We start from the raw sequence: 19,860 nt of genomic DNA, 5'->3' as shown, positions 1-19,860 counted from the left end.
CATGCTTGCGTGTTTCATGGTGTCAGAAGTGGGGCGTGTCGCCCATGTCGACAGCTCAGCCTTGCAGGTTGAAATCGCCGCAGCAGCGGACGCTAAACATGTCATCATCGATGTTTCCCCCGCCGAAGCCGCTGGACACAACGGCAGACGTCTTTCATAGCTGGACCGTCTGGACCATACCAACTACAGAAAGCTGGCCACAAGAGTAATCGCCACAATCGCGGTCGACGCGATTGGCTGGAAGACTTGCAACTAGCAAGTCCTCCGAGAGACGCCCGGTATTGGTAACACACTTCAAGGAAGCGGATAGAATTGTCCTTTTACGGGCATATAACTGGGCACACTATACTAATACAGGCTCAGTGAACAGGCTCTGTAATGCTACACGCGGACCATTCTGGATAGTCCGCCTGTTCACTGTCCAGTTAAATGTAAGTACTTGCTCGTGAAAGCTGCTTAAACGCAGTCTACGTAGCAAGCATGCATAACGAATCTTGAGTTCCAAACGGGACAGAAGAGGACATAACGGATGTTTCGGACATCTGCATGGCCCCAGTAAGTCGCCGTCGCACAACGCATATAGTTCGAAAGAAGACAAGCGGATGCATTTGGTGGAATATAAAAATAGTCAACACAGTATGTTTCGATGAACCTACGCTAATCAATCGTGCAACCGAAGAAAATTGCTATTGAGCCTAAACTGGCAATAGTTGAGTCGTCCTTACGGTCGCAGTCTGAATTTACTCGACTGCGAAAGTCGCGTAACCCTAAAGACTGAAAATGTGCCCCAAGCCTGCTACCGCGGTACTTTTTTCGCGCCGAAGAAATGTTAGAGATGCGGCGGCTGAACTTCCAGACACGCCGTGTGAGTTACAGCCAGACCATTGGTGTCTGCGTTATATGCAGCCATGCTCCTAGTGAAACCCTATTCCATTGCCATCATGGGAAATCGCTGTCGTGGCCGGGTTTCACGTTAGCCAATGAGAAAAACTTCCACGTAGCAAGTTCGAAGTCAATGTTAGAGAAACCTCCCAGTCGAAAAAAACTACAGAACCGTGTAAAAAATACGGCAAAACATTCTGTAGTTTTGTCGTAAACGTCAGATTTTTCTGTAGTACTTTCCTGTAGTATATTTCTGTTGTCTGTAGTTCTGTAGCACTTTTTTGTTGTAACTACAGGAACGTTCTGTCGTCACAATAGGTTTGCCGTTAAAAACCGCACAGAAATTCTGTCGTAACAACACAAAATTTCCTGTAGTTTTATCCGACTCCACGTCAACAGATCCACATTGGCCGATACCAGAGCGAGGACGGCGACCTTCGACAAGGGAATAAAAGGAGCAAGCGCGAGATGCTAGTGTAGGAGACTCACCGTAGTAAAGATCCGAGAGCATTCGAATACCTTCCGCACCGAATCAGACGGCGATCGAGACCCGGAAGAAGCCTGGCCAACCTGCCCGTTCTTCCCAACAATTGCGCATCACCCCCCTCCATCGACCACTGTGCTACGGAGCATCCCCAGCCTCCGAAACGAGAATTTTCACCTGGGGCCGAATTACGCTCTCGTATCACAAAACCTGTGACAAACCTATCATCCAGCATTCACTCCTATTCAGAATCGCCGGTCAGAATCTACCAATAGAAGCGCGAGTAGCCGACCGGTTTGTGAAAGTTTTTGTGATTCGATTGTAGCGTAATGCGGCCCATTAGTGGGCGTAGAGTCTTTGGGGAGCCGAACCGGCCTCAGTAGCGGAACTAATGAAATGTATTATTTTTCATTTCATTATCTGTGTCCCCTTACCTCTCGCTCTGCGAGGACACAGAAAAAATGCAATTTCATCCATTTAAGGACGTCAGAGTTCCTCGTTGGAGTAGTTTTTCTTGCACCCTTCTAATTTCCGTTGTGTATACAAGGTTCCTGCGCAGCCCGCAAAACAAGGGTAAAATGTGGACATAATTTCATTACTGCACAAATGATAAAGTACTTATTGATTTCGGACAGCGTGGTAGTAATGCCAAGTGCATTTCCATACTTTACCTGATCTGAACGTGCGAGAGCTGCGCCACCGAAATGCTCACCATCGGGACACATTTCCGCAAAAGAGAGATGTAGTGATGAAGAATGTCCTCAGCTCCCATAAGACAATGCCGCGAACGTCTGCTAGTGCAACATTGCGAGCACTCGTCGAGGAAGGGCTCTAATATTTAGCAAACATTATACACTGAGTTTTGATGACATAAGTATCTTTGAGCTGGAATGACCTCTTGAAGCAAGCAAGCTCTGGCAAAGATAGCACCGATCACGAAATCGCAAAGACGCAAAAAAAGAAACATCTGTATGCCAAAGCTATTTATTCCAGCGTCAGCAATAGCCTCAACTTGAACAATAAAAATATATATGTACACAAGACACGACGCATCAGCAAGCGCCAGCCGTACTTTGCACCTGGACTCCACTTCTTTTGCTCCTTGCCATTTTAAGCTACAGTCGTGCTTGCAATGGGCTAGACATGTTAACGACCATGCCGTAGAAAGCACGACTGAGCATCGAGTGTTGTTCACAAGTGCTTGAAGTGCAACCTTGAAGCGTCACCTCAATTCTTATATCCACTGGCGCGCTCTTGGGGAATACTGACATGTAAATGAGGGACGGTTTTGACCTGCAGCTTGCAGAGGGACTGCCGTAGAGTCACCTCGTCACCATTTAGCTGGTGATGAGGTGAGTGGGAAGGTATATTGGAAGTAATGGTCAGCTGTGCAGGTAACATTTTTTTTACACAACTTTGGAAAGAATACTGGTGTCAACTCAGAAGGTGGCACTAATGATGCCATTTAAAAGCAATCCAAAGCCTCCAGCAACATCTAGACGCCAGTGTGCGTTATAGTGGCATCATCGCGACCTTGAGCGACCCACCATCTTTAAGTGCAAATCATCGCCTAACCATAAAAAAAATCGCTCTAGCCTCTCAAAATGACAACCGCCCTAAGAATTTGGCAAAACGTTCAACCTCCAGTTGTGGGACGTATGGAACTTCGTCCTGTTAAATAATGACAACAGAAGAGCAGCCCCTGGTGGCCTGTCATTCTACCGCTGTACAGGACCGGCTGGAACTGCCTTTGTATCACATCACCATCTGAAGCCGCGTCCATGTCAGAACGGCACCCAAACGAGTACAGACTCTTGAAATTTTCGCGTAGTGAACTTGAGGTCCAACTTCGGCCAGAAGTCGTCGAAGAGCTTGGACGAGTGCACGCCGAACATGTCGTACACATGGCGATTGAGAAGAGAGAACCTGCAGCACAGAAAAGACAAACGATGTCAGTCACGTGGTTATTAAGTCAAAAGCCTTTAATGGCTAATGCTGTCGTGGACAAAATGTGTCCCGCTTTTGCGGCGTTCTGATTGGCCGAGGTGGGATGCGTCCCTGCCATCGGCAATGTTACACTTGAACGCGCGCTAAGGAACGCCACGCGACAGGAGCGATGGTGTACCGTCCAAACACACACTTCCCGGAGAAAGTGTGATAGATACTTCCTTTCCTATAAACCAATTATAATTATATGTACCACCAACGAATGCCGACAAGACGCTAACGACGGGAGGCAAATTATAGGTTAGGAAGGGTAGGCTTTCGCCATTCTCCTCTTAAGAGACATCTAAGAGACCCTCTAATTTTTAACCATCACAAGAGCTGAGCAGTACAGGTTTGTTATCCCCAGACTGTTCGCACTAAATTATATCACCGCCGGCCACGTGCAGTCCACATGACAAAGTTCAACTCACAGTATGCCGAACTCGAAGGGGATCGCGAAATAGTTCGACGTATATCAATAATTCGATACATAAAATACGGCAACGAAAAAGTTACCTGCGGCCTGAAAGTAAAGTTACACTGCGAATGCGTGTTCCGCAGCGATGTACACCGCCCGCTGACACTGCATGGGAGAGAGCAGCTCGTGGAGTCGCTAGGCCTAGTCTGCTTCGTATCGAAGCCGTCGCGGACTGTGCATAGCAACTAGTAACTGCCTAGCGTAAGAGGCCTAATTGTGTCTAAAGTGCACAATAATGATTCAGGAAGAATAAACTTGATTAGTTTTTGTGACGCTTTCGACAACAAGGCAAAAAAATTCGAGGACACTTTAGCGACTAAAGTGATGAAAGGCGAAAGCCTGAGTTCTGCTACGCGACTGTTGCGCATGTATCGATGAATGCTGCTACGAGTAAAGTGAGCGACTACTCTCTCACATTCTGCGAGTGCATTTATTCAGTGAATTCTGCTTGGCAGCGACGAGATCGCGCTCCTTGCATCTTCGTAGTTGTTCTACGTTTACTGTTGTGTGGTTGTTTTACTGGGTGCGCGGTATTAATTAGTGGTTAATTAATTACACAACTGAGACTTAATTTGTAGTTACTAAATAATTAGACATTATGAGTAATTAGTAAGTAACCAATACGTAGCAATTAGTATCGCTAGTTAATTATTAATTACTAATTACTAATCAATAAACTGATTAGTCATTAATCAATTTGTAATTGATTAATTAGTCATTAATTAGTAACTGGTCATTGATTGGCATATGGCCATATAAAGCACGCATTCGCGCATACTGTGGTGGTGCTCTGATTGGTCGAGACCTCCACGATGTCATCCCATCTCGACCAATCAGAGCCGCCGCAAAAGCTTGACACTTTGCTGACGACGATAAGGCAATAAAGGCTTTCGACTTAATAAGGAAGTGTGGTGACTGAGCGCCACCGCTGTCAGCTAGGTTAGCTTCACCGCATAGCTATAGCTTTGTACCAGACGCTAACTTCCACGCATAGCAGAAATGTCGAGTGTACAAAGCGCCACTCGCAGGGGCATCGACATCCACGAGGTATCTTATTTACGGCAGTACAATAAAGGCACTCGGTATAAAGCTATAGCTTTGCACTGGACTTTCAAGACTCTTCAACTGTTCCATATCAGCAATGATTCGACATATCCGGGGTTGATTGTATACTACTTCTCTGGACTCCGATTTAGGAGCTTGCTTAGAGACACCCCGGATGACCAACATACATGTCCTTGGCGTCCACCTCTTCGCGAACCATAATGTATAGCTTGCAAAAGAGGTGTGTAAGCTTTCACGGCAGTGCCAGAAAAGCGCCCAGGCAAAGCACCGTTCATGCCAAAAAATGGCCAGTTATGCTCAAAACGTGCTTACCGGTCAGACGAGATCCTGTTGAGGAAAGCCCAGTAGGTTGGCCTGAGGTTGTGAGGTTCGAACACAGCCTGCAAAAGAAAAACAAAATCCACTCATGGCATGGTGAAATTGTGGGTCGATAAATGATCACGAACATCGAGGAGAGCAATTTACTGGGGGGGCAAAAGACTAAATTGCGACCATGAAATAATTAGCGTGAAATCAATATGTATGCAGCCAAGTTCGTGATGCGCGGAACATTACAGAACATGGAAAGTGCTGTGGACTGCGCGAAAATGAGGTAGATGATTTATAACTTATTTTTTCTCTCTGTTATGCTTGTCTCTCACTTTTTTTTCTCTCGTTTCAGTTTCAGCCCCTCGAATATGGCTGCGACGTCAATGACAAGTTGAGGTCCCATGCGACATAGAACTGCCGTATGGTCGCTGCTTTGTTCGTTTTAATTTGGCATCAACTCTCACGCAAGTCTGTCCAAGAGTTGTAATCACAAAAATGAATAAGCAGCGATTGTATAGCTGTTTCTTCATGACTCAAATGACCGTGTAAGTCACCTGTGACATCACAGCCATCATTCGGCGCTTCACACCAAAACCATGACGGCACGAAAAAAAAAAAGATAAATTATCCGCTGTCGATGAACTCCACGTTGCGAGTCATGAATGCCACTGCGTTAATTGTGCGCGACTCCAAGGAAAAAGCACGCATCATAAAATAAAACGGCTGCTCATTGAATCGCCCAGTATGTAAACCTATCTGACACGATAAAATGCAGTACATGCAGCAAGTAACCTCAGGTGTGGAAGCAAGCTCTAGCCTTTCGGAGCACGCACGGGAGCAGCAAATGTGTTATTTTGAAGCAGCTTCGGAACAGCAAAAGTCCGATTTCGGATCATGTTTGGAGCATTTTATGGAGCACTTCGAAGCAGGCTGACGGCGCTAAATAGCATTTTCTACTCACGACTACAGTAAGCTCTATTTACTTTGGCCTCCAAAAAGAGCAGACAGAATGTTCAAATTAGCCTAAAGTTCAAATTACGTTCAAATTATCGAATGGAATCGAACGACAGTTATTCCCGGTACCTCATGAAACGCTTTGCTTTGCGTACGCACACTGTCGGGAAGTTGTAAGGATTGCTTCAATATCGTAAAAGCTTCCTCACTCTTTCGCAGTGTGTATTGATATATCTGCACAAAGCGGCCCCTTCGCGTTTTGAAGATGCTTCACCGCAGCGTCGCACGGTGACGCACTGCGGCAAAGCGTGCAGTGCGGTGAAAATGCGCATGTCCAGCTGGAAGCAAAATGTGGACGCATGCGCGGGACATATGCGTATGAGTTAGAACAGCATCACGCTGTCCTAAAACAAAAATAAGAAACTGTGACGCCCCGGCAGCAGCTTCCGATGTGCGCGCCCAATGGCAGTCTTGAGATGCATGAAGTAAAAGCGAATCCAGAACTATGCGATTGAGTTTCACTTCGGAAATGGCGAACTTCCGATCGTCGTGATACGTGATACCTGCCACAGCGCACACAATTGTGCATGGGCACAACAGCTGCATACAATTCAGGATCGCCGGGGCCTATTTCGGTGATCGCTGGCGGAGAGTGTCATACCTCAGCATGTTGAGGGACGCTGATGCTTCTCATCGTTGACATATCTACCCTGCTGGACGCAAGCGAAGAGCTGCGATTGGCCGTCGCGCCGCGGATAATCGCACTTGACGGCCAATCGCACTTGCTTTTCGTACATGTGTCCCCTTTAAATGGACATCGACAGGGACCATGCCCTGAATTCAAACTATCTGAATTTCTGAATTAAGGAAGGTCGAAACAAAAATGAATTTAAATTTGCATGCAGTTTTCGGACTAAAGTATTTTGTATCCCATTAGCAGAATTATTTAGGACAGCAATGATCCCAAAAATTTCTGCTCGAGTTCATGAAAGAAAAATAGACAAATGACAGCTACTGCAAGCAGCAGTGGAACCGATTAGCTGCTGTTAATTTAAATTCAGAAAAGCTTGTGCCAAATGCCTTTTCGTGCAAGTCGCAGCGATAACAGGTTTATGACAAACAACTCGAGTGAACCAACTGTCGTGGATGTGGTTATAGTGCTCTAGATAGGCACTATAATAATACGGTTGCGTGCTTTTGTATAGAGAGCGCGCAGTGTTGCTCTACTGACGATAATAATCGGCTAAATTTGACGTTGTATGCTTGTGATGGTCAATTATGGCGTAAATTGCAACTTTGGCGTAGCTTGTTGCAACAGGTCATGTCATATTGGCACAAAATGGTGCAATTGGCTCAGCACTTCCACCGCTAAGCTGCAAGTGAAACCAGTGTACAGGTGACGGCGACTTTAAACCAAACTAACTGCATACAAGCCTACGAGACCTTCTCCGGTGTGAAAGACGGCCCCAGCGTCATGGGCGTTGCGCATATATGCCCACGAAAAGGATAACTCCCAAGTACACTGCCTCACCGACTACAGCATCAAAAAGCGCCTGCACGCGAATATTTTTGGGAGAACGAAGTCTGGGAGTTTGCTCTTGGCTTTACATTGGTGTGAAAATGTGCCTTTTGGATAGCATGATTTGCACTCCATCTGGCTCTGAATAGGAGTGCAGAAAACATCCTTGCATATCGTTTTAGCCTAAAGTGCACTCTTATCTCATTATTAGGCCAAGGCAAAGAAGCAAATTCCTAGCGCACCTTTTATAATCATTACAGTAAACGGTTCCACACCTTTCTCGATTTCTCTTCTGCCGCCGTCGCAATTTGCAAACACATAACGTTATTCATCCTAGCTAGTTTCCCTACTTTCTGGAACAGGCATTCGCTAGTTAATTTGAACACATTGACTTACCGCATAGAATAGCACTGCGCACGAGACTGAGTAGAGGAGAACGGGAGAGTTGGGAATGCACGGAAGGATCCCCTTGTCCATCCCGGCCATGTAGGAATTCTAGGTGCGCACATAGGAAAAAAGAAAAAAGAAGGCAAAGAAAAGAAAGGTGAGAAGAAGCAATATCCGCAATTTAATTAGTTTTAGTTCAACATGAGACGCAAAGCTGGTGCAGCCTTGCTTACATGCACGTATTTAGCCAGCGGTTTAGTTTTCGTCAGTTTGCCCAACCATCACTTTGTACACAAAAGCGAAATAGACAGTGAACGAAAGATGCTGCGTTGGACGAGCAGTCAAAATGGGATAAAAGCACACATTCTGATTTTGCTATATAAAGCAAACAGGAATAACCAAATTGAGACTGTACGGCTTATCCCCTCCTTATGCATACCGGTTTGACCTAGCCACAGGTTTTCTCCGCATGGCCATTTGTCATTAAAGCGTCAGAAACGTGGCCCAGTGTTCGAAGCTTTATGCATACGTATACCATTGTTACATGGACAGCATAGAAGAAGTTGCGGGAGTACTGAATTTAAAGCCAGAAAGCAAACACCGAGATAAAGCCACCAAAAGCCACTAGTGATATGAACTAACATAGAAGCAGTCGCGTGCGGCTGCGATCCTTCGAGATAAATCTTGGCGCATTTTGCGTTACAAAAGAACGAGATAAAGACATGCTCACGCAACACTGAACGTGAACAAAGAATACAAAATATTCGCGGAATTACCTAGATCATTCTGCGCGACACAAGTAAAGCGATAAGGCCGCACATGCAGGTGGCTGTCGGCAGCAACAAATAATAGTTCGCAGCAATAGAGTGTAAATAGAGTGTATCCCTACAGCTGCATCTGAACCAGTCGTCAAACGTGCGCGTGAGCTCACCTCAACGAGTTTCCAGACTAGGTAAAGTGCCATGCTCGGACTGGGGTACCAAAACATGGAAAGTCCTGCCAACAGGCCGGCAGGAAGGGCGTGCCAGTCACTACGGCCATCTCCGCTCCAGCGCAGCAGGCAGCTCACCAACTGAGAAAGGACAGAAGACACGTTGACCACTTAAACGACGACAAGGTACTAGACGACTGCGTACGCGTGTAGCTGAGTGTCTGTCAGCGCTGGTGTGTACTATGACGCAGTTTTCGTTGTTTTAATTATTCGATCTGCCCAGTTCAGTGATTGCAACTACAGACTGCAACGTTACTAGAGATGCAATGGTTTGCTTCTCACGCCTGGACCGATGAATTACACGCGCTCAATTTCGCACCAGTGAGCTGCGCTTTCAGAGCCATTGCGAGGGGTTCGCGCTTGCTGGAAAGCAAGGCGCCGAAATCGATCTAACTAGAAACCTACGCTCAGCTGCCCTGCCAAACGACACGGGTTCGAACCCTTGCTGCAGAAGCCTCGATCATTTCGACGGAAGCGAAACGCAGGAGCAGGTGTGTCAAGACCACATGACTTCGCGCGGGAATTTCAAACAACTAGCCCACATTCAAATAAACCTAACGAACTTGGGGAGGGTTTAAATTAAGCTGAAATTGGCGACGAACTTTTTCTAATGGGGGTATTTAAGAGCAGGTAAAATTCTAAAATAAATCTCGCCACTGGGGCTCGACTCAAGTCTTACGCATACCAGGAGGGCACGCAAGCAGTAGGACACGGCGGTCATTGGCATCGAGCGTGTTAGAGGGACATCTAATGCGAAAAAATTATCTCGCGTGGTATAGTACGTCCCAGAGCTACAAGCGGGCTACGATGCATGCCATCGTAGAGTGTTCATGATTTATTCTATACCGTTTAGCGAGCAATGAAATTGCAAAGCAAGCGATTTTTATTTTTGCATTTCACCTCCATCGAAAGGTGCCCGTCGATGCAAGGATTCGATCCGGCAGCCTTGGCAGCCGAGAAGCTGCAGATATGGCCCCGAGGGGCAGCGTGCACACCGGGCTCCCCGCACATATAAGACCACGAAATCAAGGGGATCAGCTGGAGTTCGCTGCGGTTTGCTTCACCAGATGAACGGTGGTAGGCTCAAAGAGCACAGAGCCCATGCGAAGCGTCTGGTCAGCTCGCCTAGTCGCCAAGAGTGCAGCGTTCGTTATTAGATATATTAGCGCTATTAGAGCAAATGTTCTTTCCTTTGAAGGAGCTATGCGGGACCCCCATTACAAGTTTATCGACCCATCACTGATGGCGGGCTGTGCATGTGGGCGCTCACGTCGGAGAAGTGCAGAAAGAGCGAGCGCCAGACGGAAGAGGGGCGCATGGGCCGCGGTGACAGCCAACATGTGATAGCTGCACGCTAGTTTTAATCCAGTTTAGTGATTTAAGCAAGCAGCATAGCATGACGCTGCGTAATTCTTTTGGTTGATCTGTTACGCTCACGTATTCCCGACAAGCGGTGAGCGACCGTATACTTATGCCACTATGTTCGGGAAACGCCTTAAAGATGTCAGTAAGACTAAGCTGTTTGTTAACCTTTTAAAGCAGAGATTTCTTTCTCTTCAAGCAATTCAAGGGTGAAGAGTGCAAATTAATCGAAAAATTAGTATATATATATATATATATATATATATATATATATATATATATATATATATATATATATATATATATATATATATATATATATATATATATATATATATATATATGTATATATATATATATGTATATATGTATTCCAGCAATATGACTCACCAAAAGGTTAACATATTAATTTAGAAAAGAGCACAAAGCTTCCTTTGTAGAGATTGCTGCCGATGCCTATGTTTGTGTCGTCTTATATAATTGGCTCTATTCAGCTCAGAACTTTTTTCTCTCGCATTTAACGAGAGTGTGTAACGAAATCGCATATCGTTACCCTGTAGATGCCGGCGAACGAGCCGAGGAAGGCGCCCAGCCAGAGGTTGTTCCGACGGAGCAGCAGTGGATAGATGCGGCTCAGGTCCTGCGCCAGTCGCCGACGAGTCGCCACCAGCCGGAACAGCACGCGAAGGCCACAGCCCAGCAAGAAGGGACGTAGAAAACCCTGTAGCACCATTAAAGAAGAGCGAGGAATATGTAGGGAGAGCCCTCTACGAAACCGCATCTGGTTTGTGGATCTCTCCTTGTAGGATGGTCCGCTAAGAACGTGTACAGCCGACAAGATCAATGCTTAAAGAACATGAAATCCACGAAGGGCAAACAACGTTGACAGCGCTACCGACTCGCAGATACATTTTTCTAGCGCCAAAATGCCGGTATCCGTCTCAGTCCTGTCTCATCAATTTACTGCTTGAAAAACTTATCCTTAATTGGTACCCCTGTTTTCTCGCACACACTCATTAGAACAGTTGTAAGTTACAACATTACGTGAAAGACCACCCGCCATATATATCTGCTTTAGTCAAGCCGTATGAACGACTAGGAGGCAGCGTGTCTGACTACAGACCTTAAGGGTACAGAGTTCCGTTAACTTTCATCTCATCCTCCCATTTCATAGTAGCTGTCCTAGCTGTTTGCAGGAGATGCTATAGCTAGGCCATGCCATGTGGTCTTGCGACGTCCTACAACGTGCACGCCCACCACTCAGCGCATGATTTTTTTTTTTCGCTCGCAAAGCCGACGCCGGACTTTGCGAAGAACGGGACAGTAAAAATGGGTTCTTTCCCGTTGCTTTCTTCGTAGTTCCGTATTTTACGAAAACTTGAAAGATATCATTGACAAATTATTTATAAGCAGGAAATACACACAGAAAATTTCCAGCGCGGGCCTCTCCACGGCTACTCAAGCGTAAGGAATCCCGCCTAGCTCCAGGTAAGTTAACCCTTAAAAAAACGGTACGGTGGCAATTAGATGGCAAAATATCTCCCATCCTCTCAGCACATAAAAGCGAAATATATAAACTAAAGCTCGCCATGTCATCAGTCTGGAGCTTTTCAATTCGTCAAAAGATATGTCAGGATTTCTCACGCCTCCTTAAAGTTGCCTTTCGATTACATAACATCACGCACGCCATCACGCACGCCATCACGCACGCCATCACGCACGAGACTGACGGGACGAACACGAGCCTTCGAAAATAGGCTGGATACTATGCTGCCAAGTTCCAAGGTAAGCGTATATGACAACGCCGCGCGGCGCGCTCACCAGCACAAGCGGACGTTCAGTTCCTATGCCCGTGCCGCTCACCAGACACGCTAGAAGAATGTTGTAGTACATTTTCGTAGAGCGAAATACAAGGTCTGGGTTTCTGTCTAACTTCCCGACAATCTCATATATCAAGACTCACGAAAAAAGAAAACGACTTACCGAACGTTAACAGGGACCTTATAACTTTGTCGCTTTTAGCTCGCAAACGAGGAACGAGACAGCGAGAGCTGCGCCGCCCCCTCGCACTCAACTATGCGAGTGTCCGCCCCCGCCAATGACCACATGGGCCTGGTTAGTCATGCTTACGCGCTACGTGTGGCCTTAGACATCCTGGCACTGCACATCTGATGCAGACCGCTGAAAATGATCAGGTGACGGTAGCTGACAGGTGACATGACCAGGTACTGTCTGATAAGTCGGACAGAAAGGTGCGCTGGCGTTCATTTCTCTTCTGCTCATGGAATTCGCCAAATGAGTGACTGGTCGGCGGCCAATCACCAACCGTCAACTCAGGCTTTTCCTTTCATATGAAAGAAAAGGGTGGGAATCGCACACACGGTGAGAATCGCAGCCACCTCTTGAAGTCTCGCCGCCTCGTAAAAACTCAGAGCAAGCCACTGGGAGGTGATGTGGGTTCCCCCTTTGATCTGAACACAATGATATAATGATATTGTGTTCGGAACGCTCGCCTGAAAGAAATGTCGACGGCTACAGGAATAAACTATTCAGAAACGAGCATTAATGCATCGGTAATTTATTTACACAAGCGGTAACATAACCATAGCCATAGCCAGATTCAGCGTTAGCTGAACCAGTGCGCCGCTGATTATACATCTCTTCCTGCAAACATCCTTGATGTGCCATGGCAGTGCCAGATGGGATTAGCACCTTCAGCACCGTTTTACATAACCATAGCTCCCACTGATGTTCTTGCTCTGCTGCATGTAACGGCGCTGCTGTCTGCCCGGAGACCTCCACAGTACTGACCGCTTGCTACGCAATGAGTGATTTCTCTACACTCCCTCTAAGCGGGGTGTGTAGTCCTCACCTGAATTTTTTCACATTGAGACTACTATAAATAAGTCACTATACAGCCTTCTCTCTAACCTTAACTTCTTCCCCTCCTCCACTCTCTAAATTTAGACACCACCATTAATTTCAATTCCTGGGGAAACCGCTGCACGCACCGCACCTGTAGGACGTGCGTCACACATCCTCTCTTGTGCCCGCAGGACCAGTGGCGGGCGTTCAGACCCAGCGCGGCCAGCCTCTTCTGCAGCCACGAGCCCTGGTCGTCGAGCAGTCGCGACGCGTAGTCGACCAGCTGCCAGGCCTTCTCCTGGGCCTCGCGCTGCCGCTGGAGCTCCTCGGGCGCGCTGTCCCGCAGCATGGGCGGCGTGGGAGAGCTGCCCGTGGAGCTGGGTGTGTGCGTCGACGAGCTCGGCGCCAGCACTTCCTCGCGACCCACGATGAACTGGAAGGCCCGGCTCACTGGGTCGTTGGAGAAGCCGCTGCGCCGGATCACGTACAGGAAGAGCGCCGAGGCGACGCTGAACAGAAACACCTGCGCATGTGTAAGAGGCGGTCCTGCAGACGGAAGCCTCGCCAGCAGAACGCGGAATGCTTTGCAAACGACATAACTATGTCCAAAGTGATGCCGTTAAACACGGAGAAAGCTCTGCAGGGCTATATATCTCGTAAAAGCTCTCTCATGGGGTTTTTTCTACCAGAGTTCTTCAATAAATGTATTCAAGGACTCTGGTTCTACTAAACAGACTGTTTCCCCAGCCCTCCACTACGGTATGCCTCATAGCAGACGTATTTTGAGACGTTAAACCTTGTATATCGTAACAACCCAACCTTCTAATTACCCCTGCGAAAGAGTGAGTGAATGAATAACAGTGAAAAGATTGTGTGACTCATATTTACACCCTCCCTGATCCCTATTCCCTCATTCCTTGCGTGAGGGACTGATCACTATGCACAAGATTATGCATGGTCGCTGTGCATTGGAGTCTCCGAAAAGTAACGCCTCTCTCTTTTTTTCTCGAACACACAGTTCAATCAAAATTTACGGAATTCACAAATGTTATATCGGCATCTCATGACCTATATTACTTTTCAGCGCAATCTCGATAATTATGTAAGATTTTATTTACCGCATCCGAGGAAAGCGGCTTCTACTAACCGCAATAATATTTAAGGTATGTAATTATCGAAACAAGTGCGCACTTTGCCATATCCAGATCTTCCACGGGATACGGAAGTAGAAAAGTGCTTAATTCTTGTAAAAGGCTGCATAGGAAATTTCGCCCTCATCGGGAGATCGAACCCGGAACCATCGTCTGTCCGGGGCAGGTGTTCAACTGAAATCACTAGGACAGCTAGCAGGTGGCAGGCCGAGGCCTTACTAATCATCTCGGAACAAAGACTGAGCCAAGTCCAAAGAGCAGTGGAAGCCCCCAGGTGGCATAATTTACGAAGCATTTACTCACTACCATTTACCTGCTGCCTTGGGTGATAATGAGCAATTACTTCCTCGTTATAGATTACTGCACATTGGGTGACTCTCTTAAGCTCATCGAGCATAGCTGTATTACGCAAGACACCCCTCAATACTTGTATTGTTGCGAAAGTGGACGCTACCGGTCTACTTAGAATCAAGTGCACAGTCTTCGATTCGGATAGTTCCGAAGGGATCAATTGCAAAAATTGCGATTTATTAAAGCATGAGGAATCTCGTCCATTACGCCGGTAAACGGCGTATCTATGCGGGTGAGCGGCATCGTTATTTCCTTCCAATTGGTTCTTTCCTCCGGCGTCACTTCCGGAGGGCGGCGCCGCGGAGAGGACGGTCGCTTTGAACCGAAGCCATTAATGACCGAGAAACAGTGCACTCCCGCTCTTCGACGGAGCCCATTACCCCGAGCCCTACGTACGCACCCTGCAATCAGCGTGGTCATCACGTAGCGTACACGAGCGTCGGAATGCGTCACAAGAAAAGTGGTCGGCAAGGGGAACAATCCTCACTTGAGGCACGACACCCATCGACACTAAACTTGTCCGGCCCAATCTTTCACTGTTGTGGGTCTCACTTTGCGGGGCGGTAAGCGCTACAGTTCACCTTCGCTGTGCGGCACGAATGTACTGCTTTTGTAGACATTTTCTTTCTAGACGATGATAAGCGTTTACGGCTCACCTTCTTGCTCGATAGATGAGAGGGTTGCTCAAGGAGATCTGCGGAACCATGCTGCTATTACGCACGCACTGACGTCACGAAGCGACCGCGGGCACTGGAGGGAAAATATATGGACCGGAGCATGCAAGCAACTTTCATTACACTACTCGCAGAATCTCACTAATACGGACTTCCGTTTTATTCGATTCAACGCTTCGGTCTTGTCGACGTCACGTGTTTGTACTACGGGGAGCCCGATCAGGCCCCCCTTTATTCGTACTCCGCATAAATCAAAGTAATTTCGGGTGCCCATTCATTTAAACTCATCCGAGTCTAGACAATGAATGTCGACCCCCCGAGGCAAAAATTTGATTAGTCCTTGAAACGCCCTTCTTGGATGCGGAAAAAAGCTTATAGCCGGGGATGTCAAGGTTAGCCAGACAGGGATGGTAGGAAAAGATTCACTGCCAGTGATAATTTCTCTCGAATTTGTAATGAACAACACTGTCCCACTGGTATAAGGCCAGAATGTCCCAAGCAACCGATGCTAAAGTTGGCGGGCGGGGCGTAGGTTTCAAGCGTGGCCAGGAATCTATCTCAGTGCATAACGTGACCTCAATACACGTGACCTACCCGTTATTTCCCTACCGTCGCCTTGCCCACACGCCCCACTCAAAGCAAACCCTGCGGCAACCTGTTACGCGCCTTGTTCTGCTCCGCTTCCCTTCTCATGCGCCGTTGCCTTTCATGATTCAGCGTGCGCAAGCAACAAGCTCATCACCTGTGACGTCTCCTCTGGTAGTTTTCGTCCCTTCATTCCTACCAGTAAAAACATTTTTGAGCCTCTACATTTTTTTCGCTCACCCCGACATCAGTGCTTAGAAAAAAAAAAATTTGGCTGAACGATACGTCTGGCATGGCATGAATGACAACGTGAGCACAAGAGCGCTCGTACGCAGCTCGAATTTGCATCATATAGACCGTCCTCATGCATGCCAAAATTAATCAGCATGCGTGAATCTGTACTGTGTAGGGAGTATGCATGCAACGTCATGATGGCCGCCATTTCGGCGTGCATGCTGCACTGAGGAAGGCTGCTAGTATATCAAATCAGATTATCAACACCTGATCCTGACTGATCTGCACGAAAAAGGGATACAACTAAAACCTTACAGTAACCGCCACACACAATTCCTCCGCGAAAGAAAGTAGCCCGCTGTAAAAGCTTTTCAGCTTGCCTAAACGAAAAGCTAACCATAAGTTCAAGTTATATGCATAAGAATTTTCATGCCTCTGGCTTGTTTGGTGTAGTCAAATATCAGAAATCGATTTCGTTTACTGTGCAGAGGAGTATAGTACGCACGCCGCGCAATGACGTCACCTGAATACTTTGTCAGCATCTCTTTTACTTTTATCAAGTAGAGGAAACGTTGATTTAGTCAAGAGCATCGCCATCTTGAGAAAGTGGCGTCACCTAGGTTTGAGGTGGCAATAAACACCATGTTGATATGCGCATGTCGTCTTACCAGAACAGAACGCAAGTGGCACAAATCAGCATTTCTGAACGCATTCATATTTGCGCATTCTGAAACTTGATAACCGAGGGAAAAAAAAAAAAGAAGTTTAAGGTAGTAGTGAAGCCATTCGGCCAAGGAGTGACCATAACTTCGGCAGGTACTACCACGTTGTGCTACCACTAGTTGTGCTACCACGGTCGTGCCGGCGACTGACATAATGAACGAAAAACCTTCCAAGCTGTGCGTAATCTTATAGTAAGTGGTGCGAAGCCGCGGTGGCACAGTGCTGGAACCACTCTAGCGCATGGTGAAACGGCGGTAAAGCGAGCCATGGAGGGAGCTGCCAATCTACTCTTTATGTTAGCCGACTGAGTTTAGAGATAGACGAGGGCAACAGACGGCGATAATAGTCAGTTATCGACGAATATTTGTCGCGGTGAATTCCTCAAGTACACCAATTACGCACAGTCTAGTGCCAGTTAGCTGTTCCAACAGCTATGGTGTAGAGTTCTCACGAAACGTCTGCTATCAATTATGACCTGAGCGAAAGTTGCTTTAATGAACGATTATTTTTTACCACATTCGATGCGGACAAATTTATGTATTTCCGGAAATGGCTGTGGTCACGTAGCCACCGTCACACTATTGAAGAAGCGTAGCTCGTTGGGCCAGTTGGTTCATGATACGAAGGATAAGCCAGCGGAAAAGACGCGTTCACAACTAGGTGTTATTCTTCTAGTTGTCCTTCTATAGTTGTTCTTGTTAGATATATATATTTTTGTTATTGTTCTTGTTAGCTGGTCTTGTTAGTTGTTTGTTCTTCTATAGTTGTCCTGTGTACTTCTTCTAGTTGTGAACGCGTCTTTTCCGCTGGTTTATCCTCCGTACTACCGTCACACGTGCTACCAGCACTTAGTTTTATAGTGTGCAGCCTCCAATGAGTTGACAAACAGTTAGATAATGCTATCATTGGGTGGACTATACATGTTCTGTCATACCTTCATAAATTTCAGGCCACTGCCCCCTATCCCCCTAATCGATAGGCCACCTCCCGTAAAATGGTGAAACCCCTCAGTTCATACTTGCAGTCCAAAGACGCCGTTCGCCTACGGCCGATGGGAAGCGTTGCAAGTATAAAACACCTTGACAAAGCACGCATATCACGACGTTTGATGTCAAATTGCGTGGTTCCACTTTCGACAGTAGTTTCTTCAGTGGAAAACAATGCAGAAAGAAGTGACGTCTCGGCTCAAGACACTCTGCAGTTACCTCGTCGAGTACCGTGCCTTGGAGCCCCTTCCGCTCTCCACTGCACGCGCCAGACATGGCAGTAATTGAATTACAGTAACGAAATTACTGTAATTTAATTACCTTTTTCGGTAATTTGTAATGTATTGAGTTACTTTTTCAGTTTGGTAATTTAGTAATGTAGTTAATTACTTTTAGTAGTAATTTCGCAGCAAAGTAATTAATTCCTCTCAAAATTACTTTTACTAAAGTGCGCCATCACTCAATCAATAGACAACAATGTAGAGTGCGCGAAAGCAGGAACGACGTGCTGCAATCCGAAGCCAGCGTAACGGATTGGCAAAAGGAGACAGAATTGAGCAGAACTATAGTCAACCAGAATACTCTGGAGAACAAGTGGCTGTTTTGTTTAATAGCTTTACTTAGTTTTTGCATTTATGGAAACTAGGAAGTAATTTCAAAGTAATTGCATTACTCAGTAGAAGTTATTGTAATGCAATTTTATTACTTTTGGGGAGCAGTAATGAGCAATGTAATTTAATTACTTTTCTACGATTTTCAGCTAAGTAATTAGTAATGTAATTTAATTCCTTTTCAACAGTAATTTTGCTATGTATGGCACGCGCATATCAGGGAGGAAAAGCGACGCTGGACGACCAGTTCAAAGCCACGTTCCTCCTCATGGCTTCAGTTGTAACTAGAGCGCCCATTCGAGCGTGACGCATGCCTCTGCCGAGCCATTGTGTACGTTGTAGTTGCATCGCTTTTGTATGTGCATTTCATGGGTTTCAGTACACCACCAGACTATCTTCACTACTTACAGAAGCGCATGCACAGATTGTGCGAAGATTAAATTTGAAACGTTTTCATGGGAGAACACTACATGCTTCTATTTAAACGCAATTTCACGGGTCATTTTGTATTGGCATCATCTACGACGCATGTCCGACCACCAAGCATTCCAGGATAATGCATAACGGGCTATTACGAGATTTTTTTTTCTTTTTGACTGCTTGCTATTCATTCACATTCGCATCACGACACCAGCTTTTTCTTTCACATATTTTTTTTTTGTTTTTCACGACACCACGACATCCTTTTCTTTCACGACATCAGCTTTTCAGAAACTTTAACGTTTTGCCATCTCTGCTGCATCTACCTAACTTCAGTCTGTTTAAGGTGCACATCTTTACACTGGCAGTATTTTGCTTTTGAATGTTGCTATCATTCCTTTATTATTTTTTATTGTTGGACATATTTCTGCAGTGCTCCCTGATTTTATCACGATCAAATATACACGATATTCCTGTCCTTCCTCAATACTTTCTCGGGCCCTGCACAATATTATGAATCAACAAATCGATACAAAAAAAAAAGATACAGATGACAACCAATTTTGTACTCACTGTTTAAGCATTTCTTTACGCAAGATAAGCGAAAAGGAGCTTAAGGAATAAAAAAAATAAATAAATGATATCAGCGGCCATGGAAGGACTCATAACAGTACAAAGAATTACAGCATCAAGCCGCTTGCGAACGCCTCATTGTTTCATTCTTTGCATAACAGTCTCTCCGGTAGCTTCGCTACTCTCCGCTACCCACCTTCCCATTGAGCGGGTGTCGTTTCGCGATTGGCCGACAGGTCATTTAGCGTCCGCCGTACCCGAGGCATTTAT

At 46.3% G+C, this 19,860-nt stretch overlaps 1 protein-coding gene across 1 annotated transcript in view; it reads right to left on the bottom strand.

Moving 5' to 3' along the window:
• Positions 1 to 2,341: 2,341 nt before the first annotated feature.
• The window catches only part of LOC146207447 (transmembrane protein 135-like), a 66,661-nt gene continuing 49,142 nt past the window's right edge, over positions 2,342 to 19,860 (bottom strand). Inside the window, exons 6-11 of the mRNA XM_084587480.1 lie at positions 13,434 to 13,805; positions 10,971 to 11,138; positions 8,996 to 9,136; positions 8,074 to 8,172; positions 5,208 to 5,275; positions 2,342 to 3,292 (exon numbers count right to left, since the gene is read on the bottom strand). Coding sequence (XP_084443606.1) covers positions 3,151 to 3,292; positions 5,208 to 5,275; positions 8,074 to 8,172; positions 8,996 to 9,136; positions 10,971 to 11,138; positions 13,434 to 13,805 — 990 coding nt within the window. The 3' untranslated portion in view covers positions 2,342 to 3,150. The remainder of the gene's footprint in view (positions 3,293 to 5,207; positions 5,276 to 8,073; positions 8,173 to 8,995; positions 9,137 to 10,970; positions 11,139 to 13,433; positions 13,806 to 19,860) is intronic.

Source organism: Amblyomma maculatum, chromosome 1 (genome assembly GCF_055883805.1).
Source record: "Amblyomma maculatum isolate TAMU_Amacu chromosome 1, ASM5588380v1, whole genome shotgun sequence".
Lineage (NCBI taxonomy): Eukaryota > Metazoa > Arthropoda > Arachnida > Ixodida > Ixodidae > Amblyomma > Amblyomma maculatum.
Note: the sequence above shows the minus strand (reverse complement) of the source record. Positions and strands in the feature narration are given on the sequence as shown.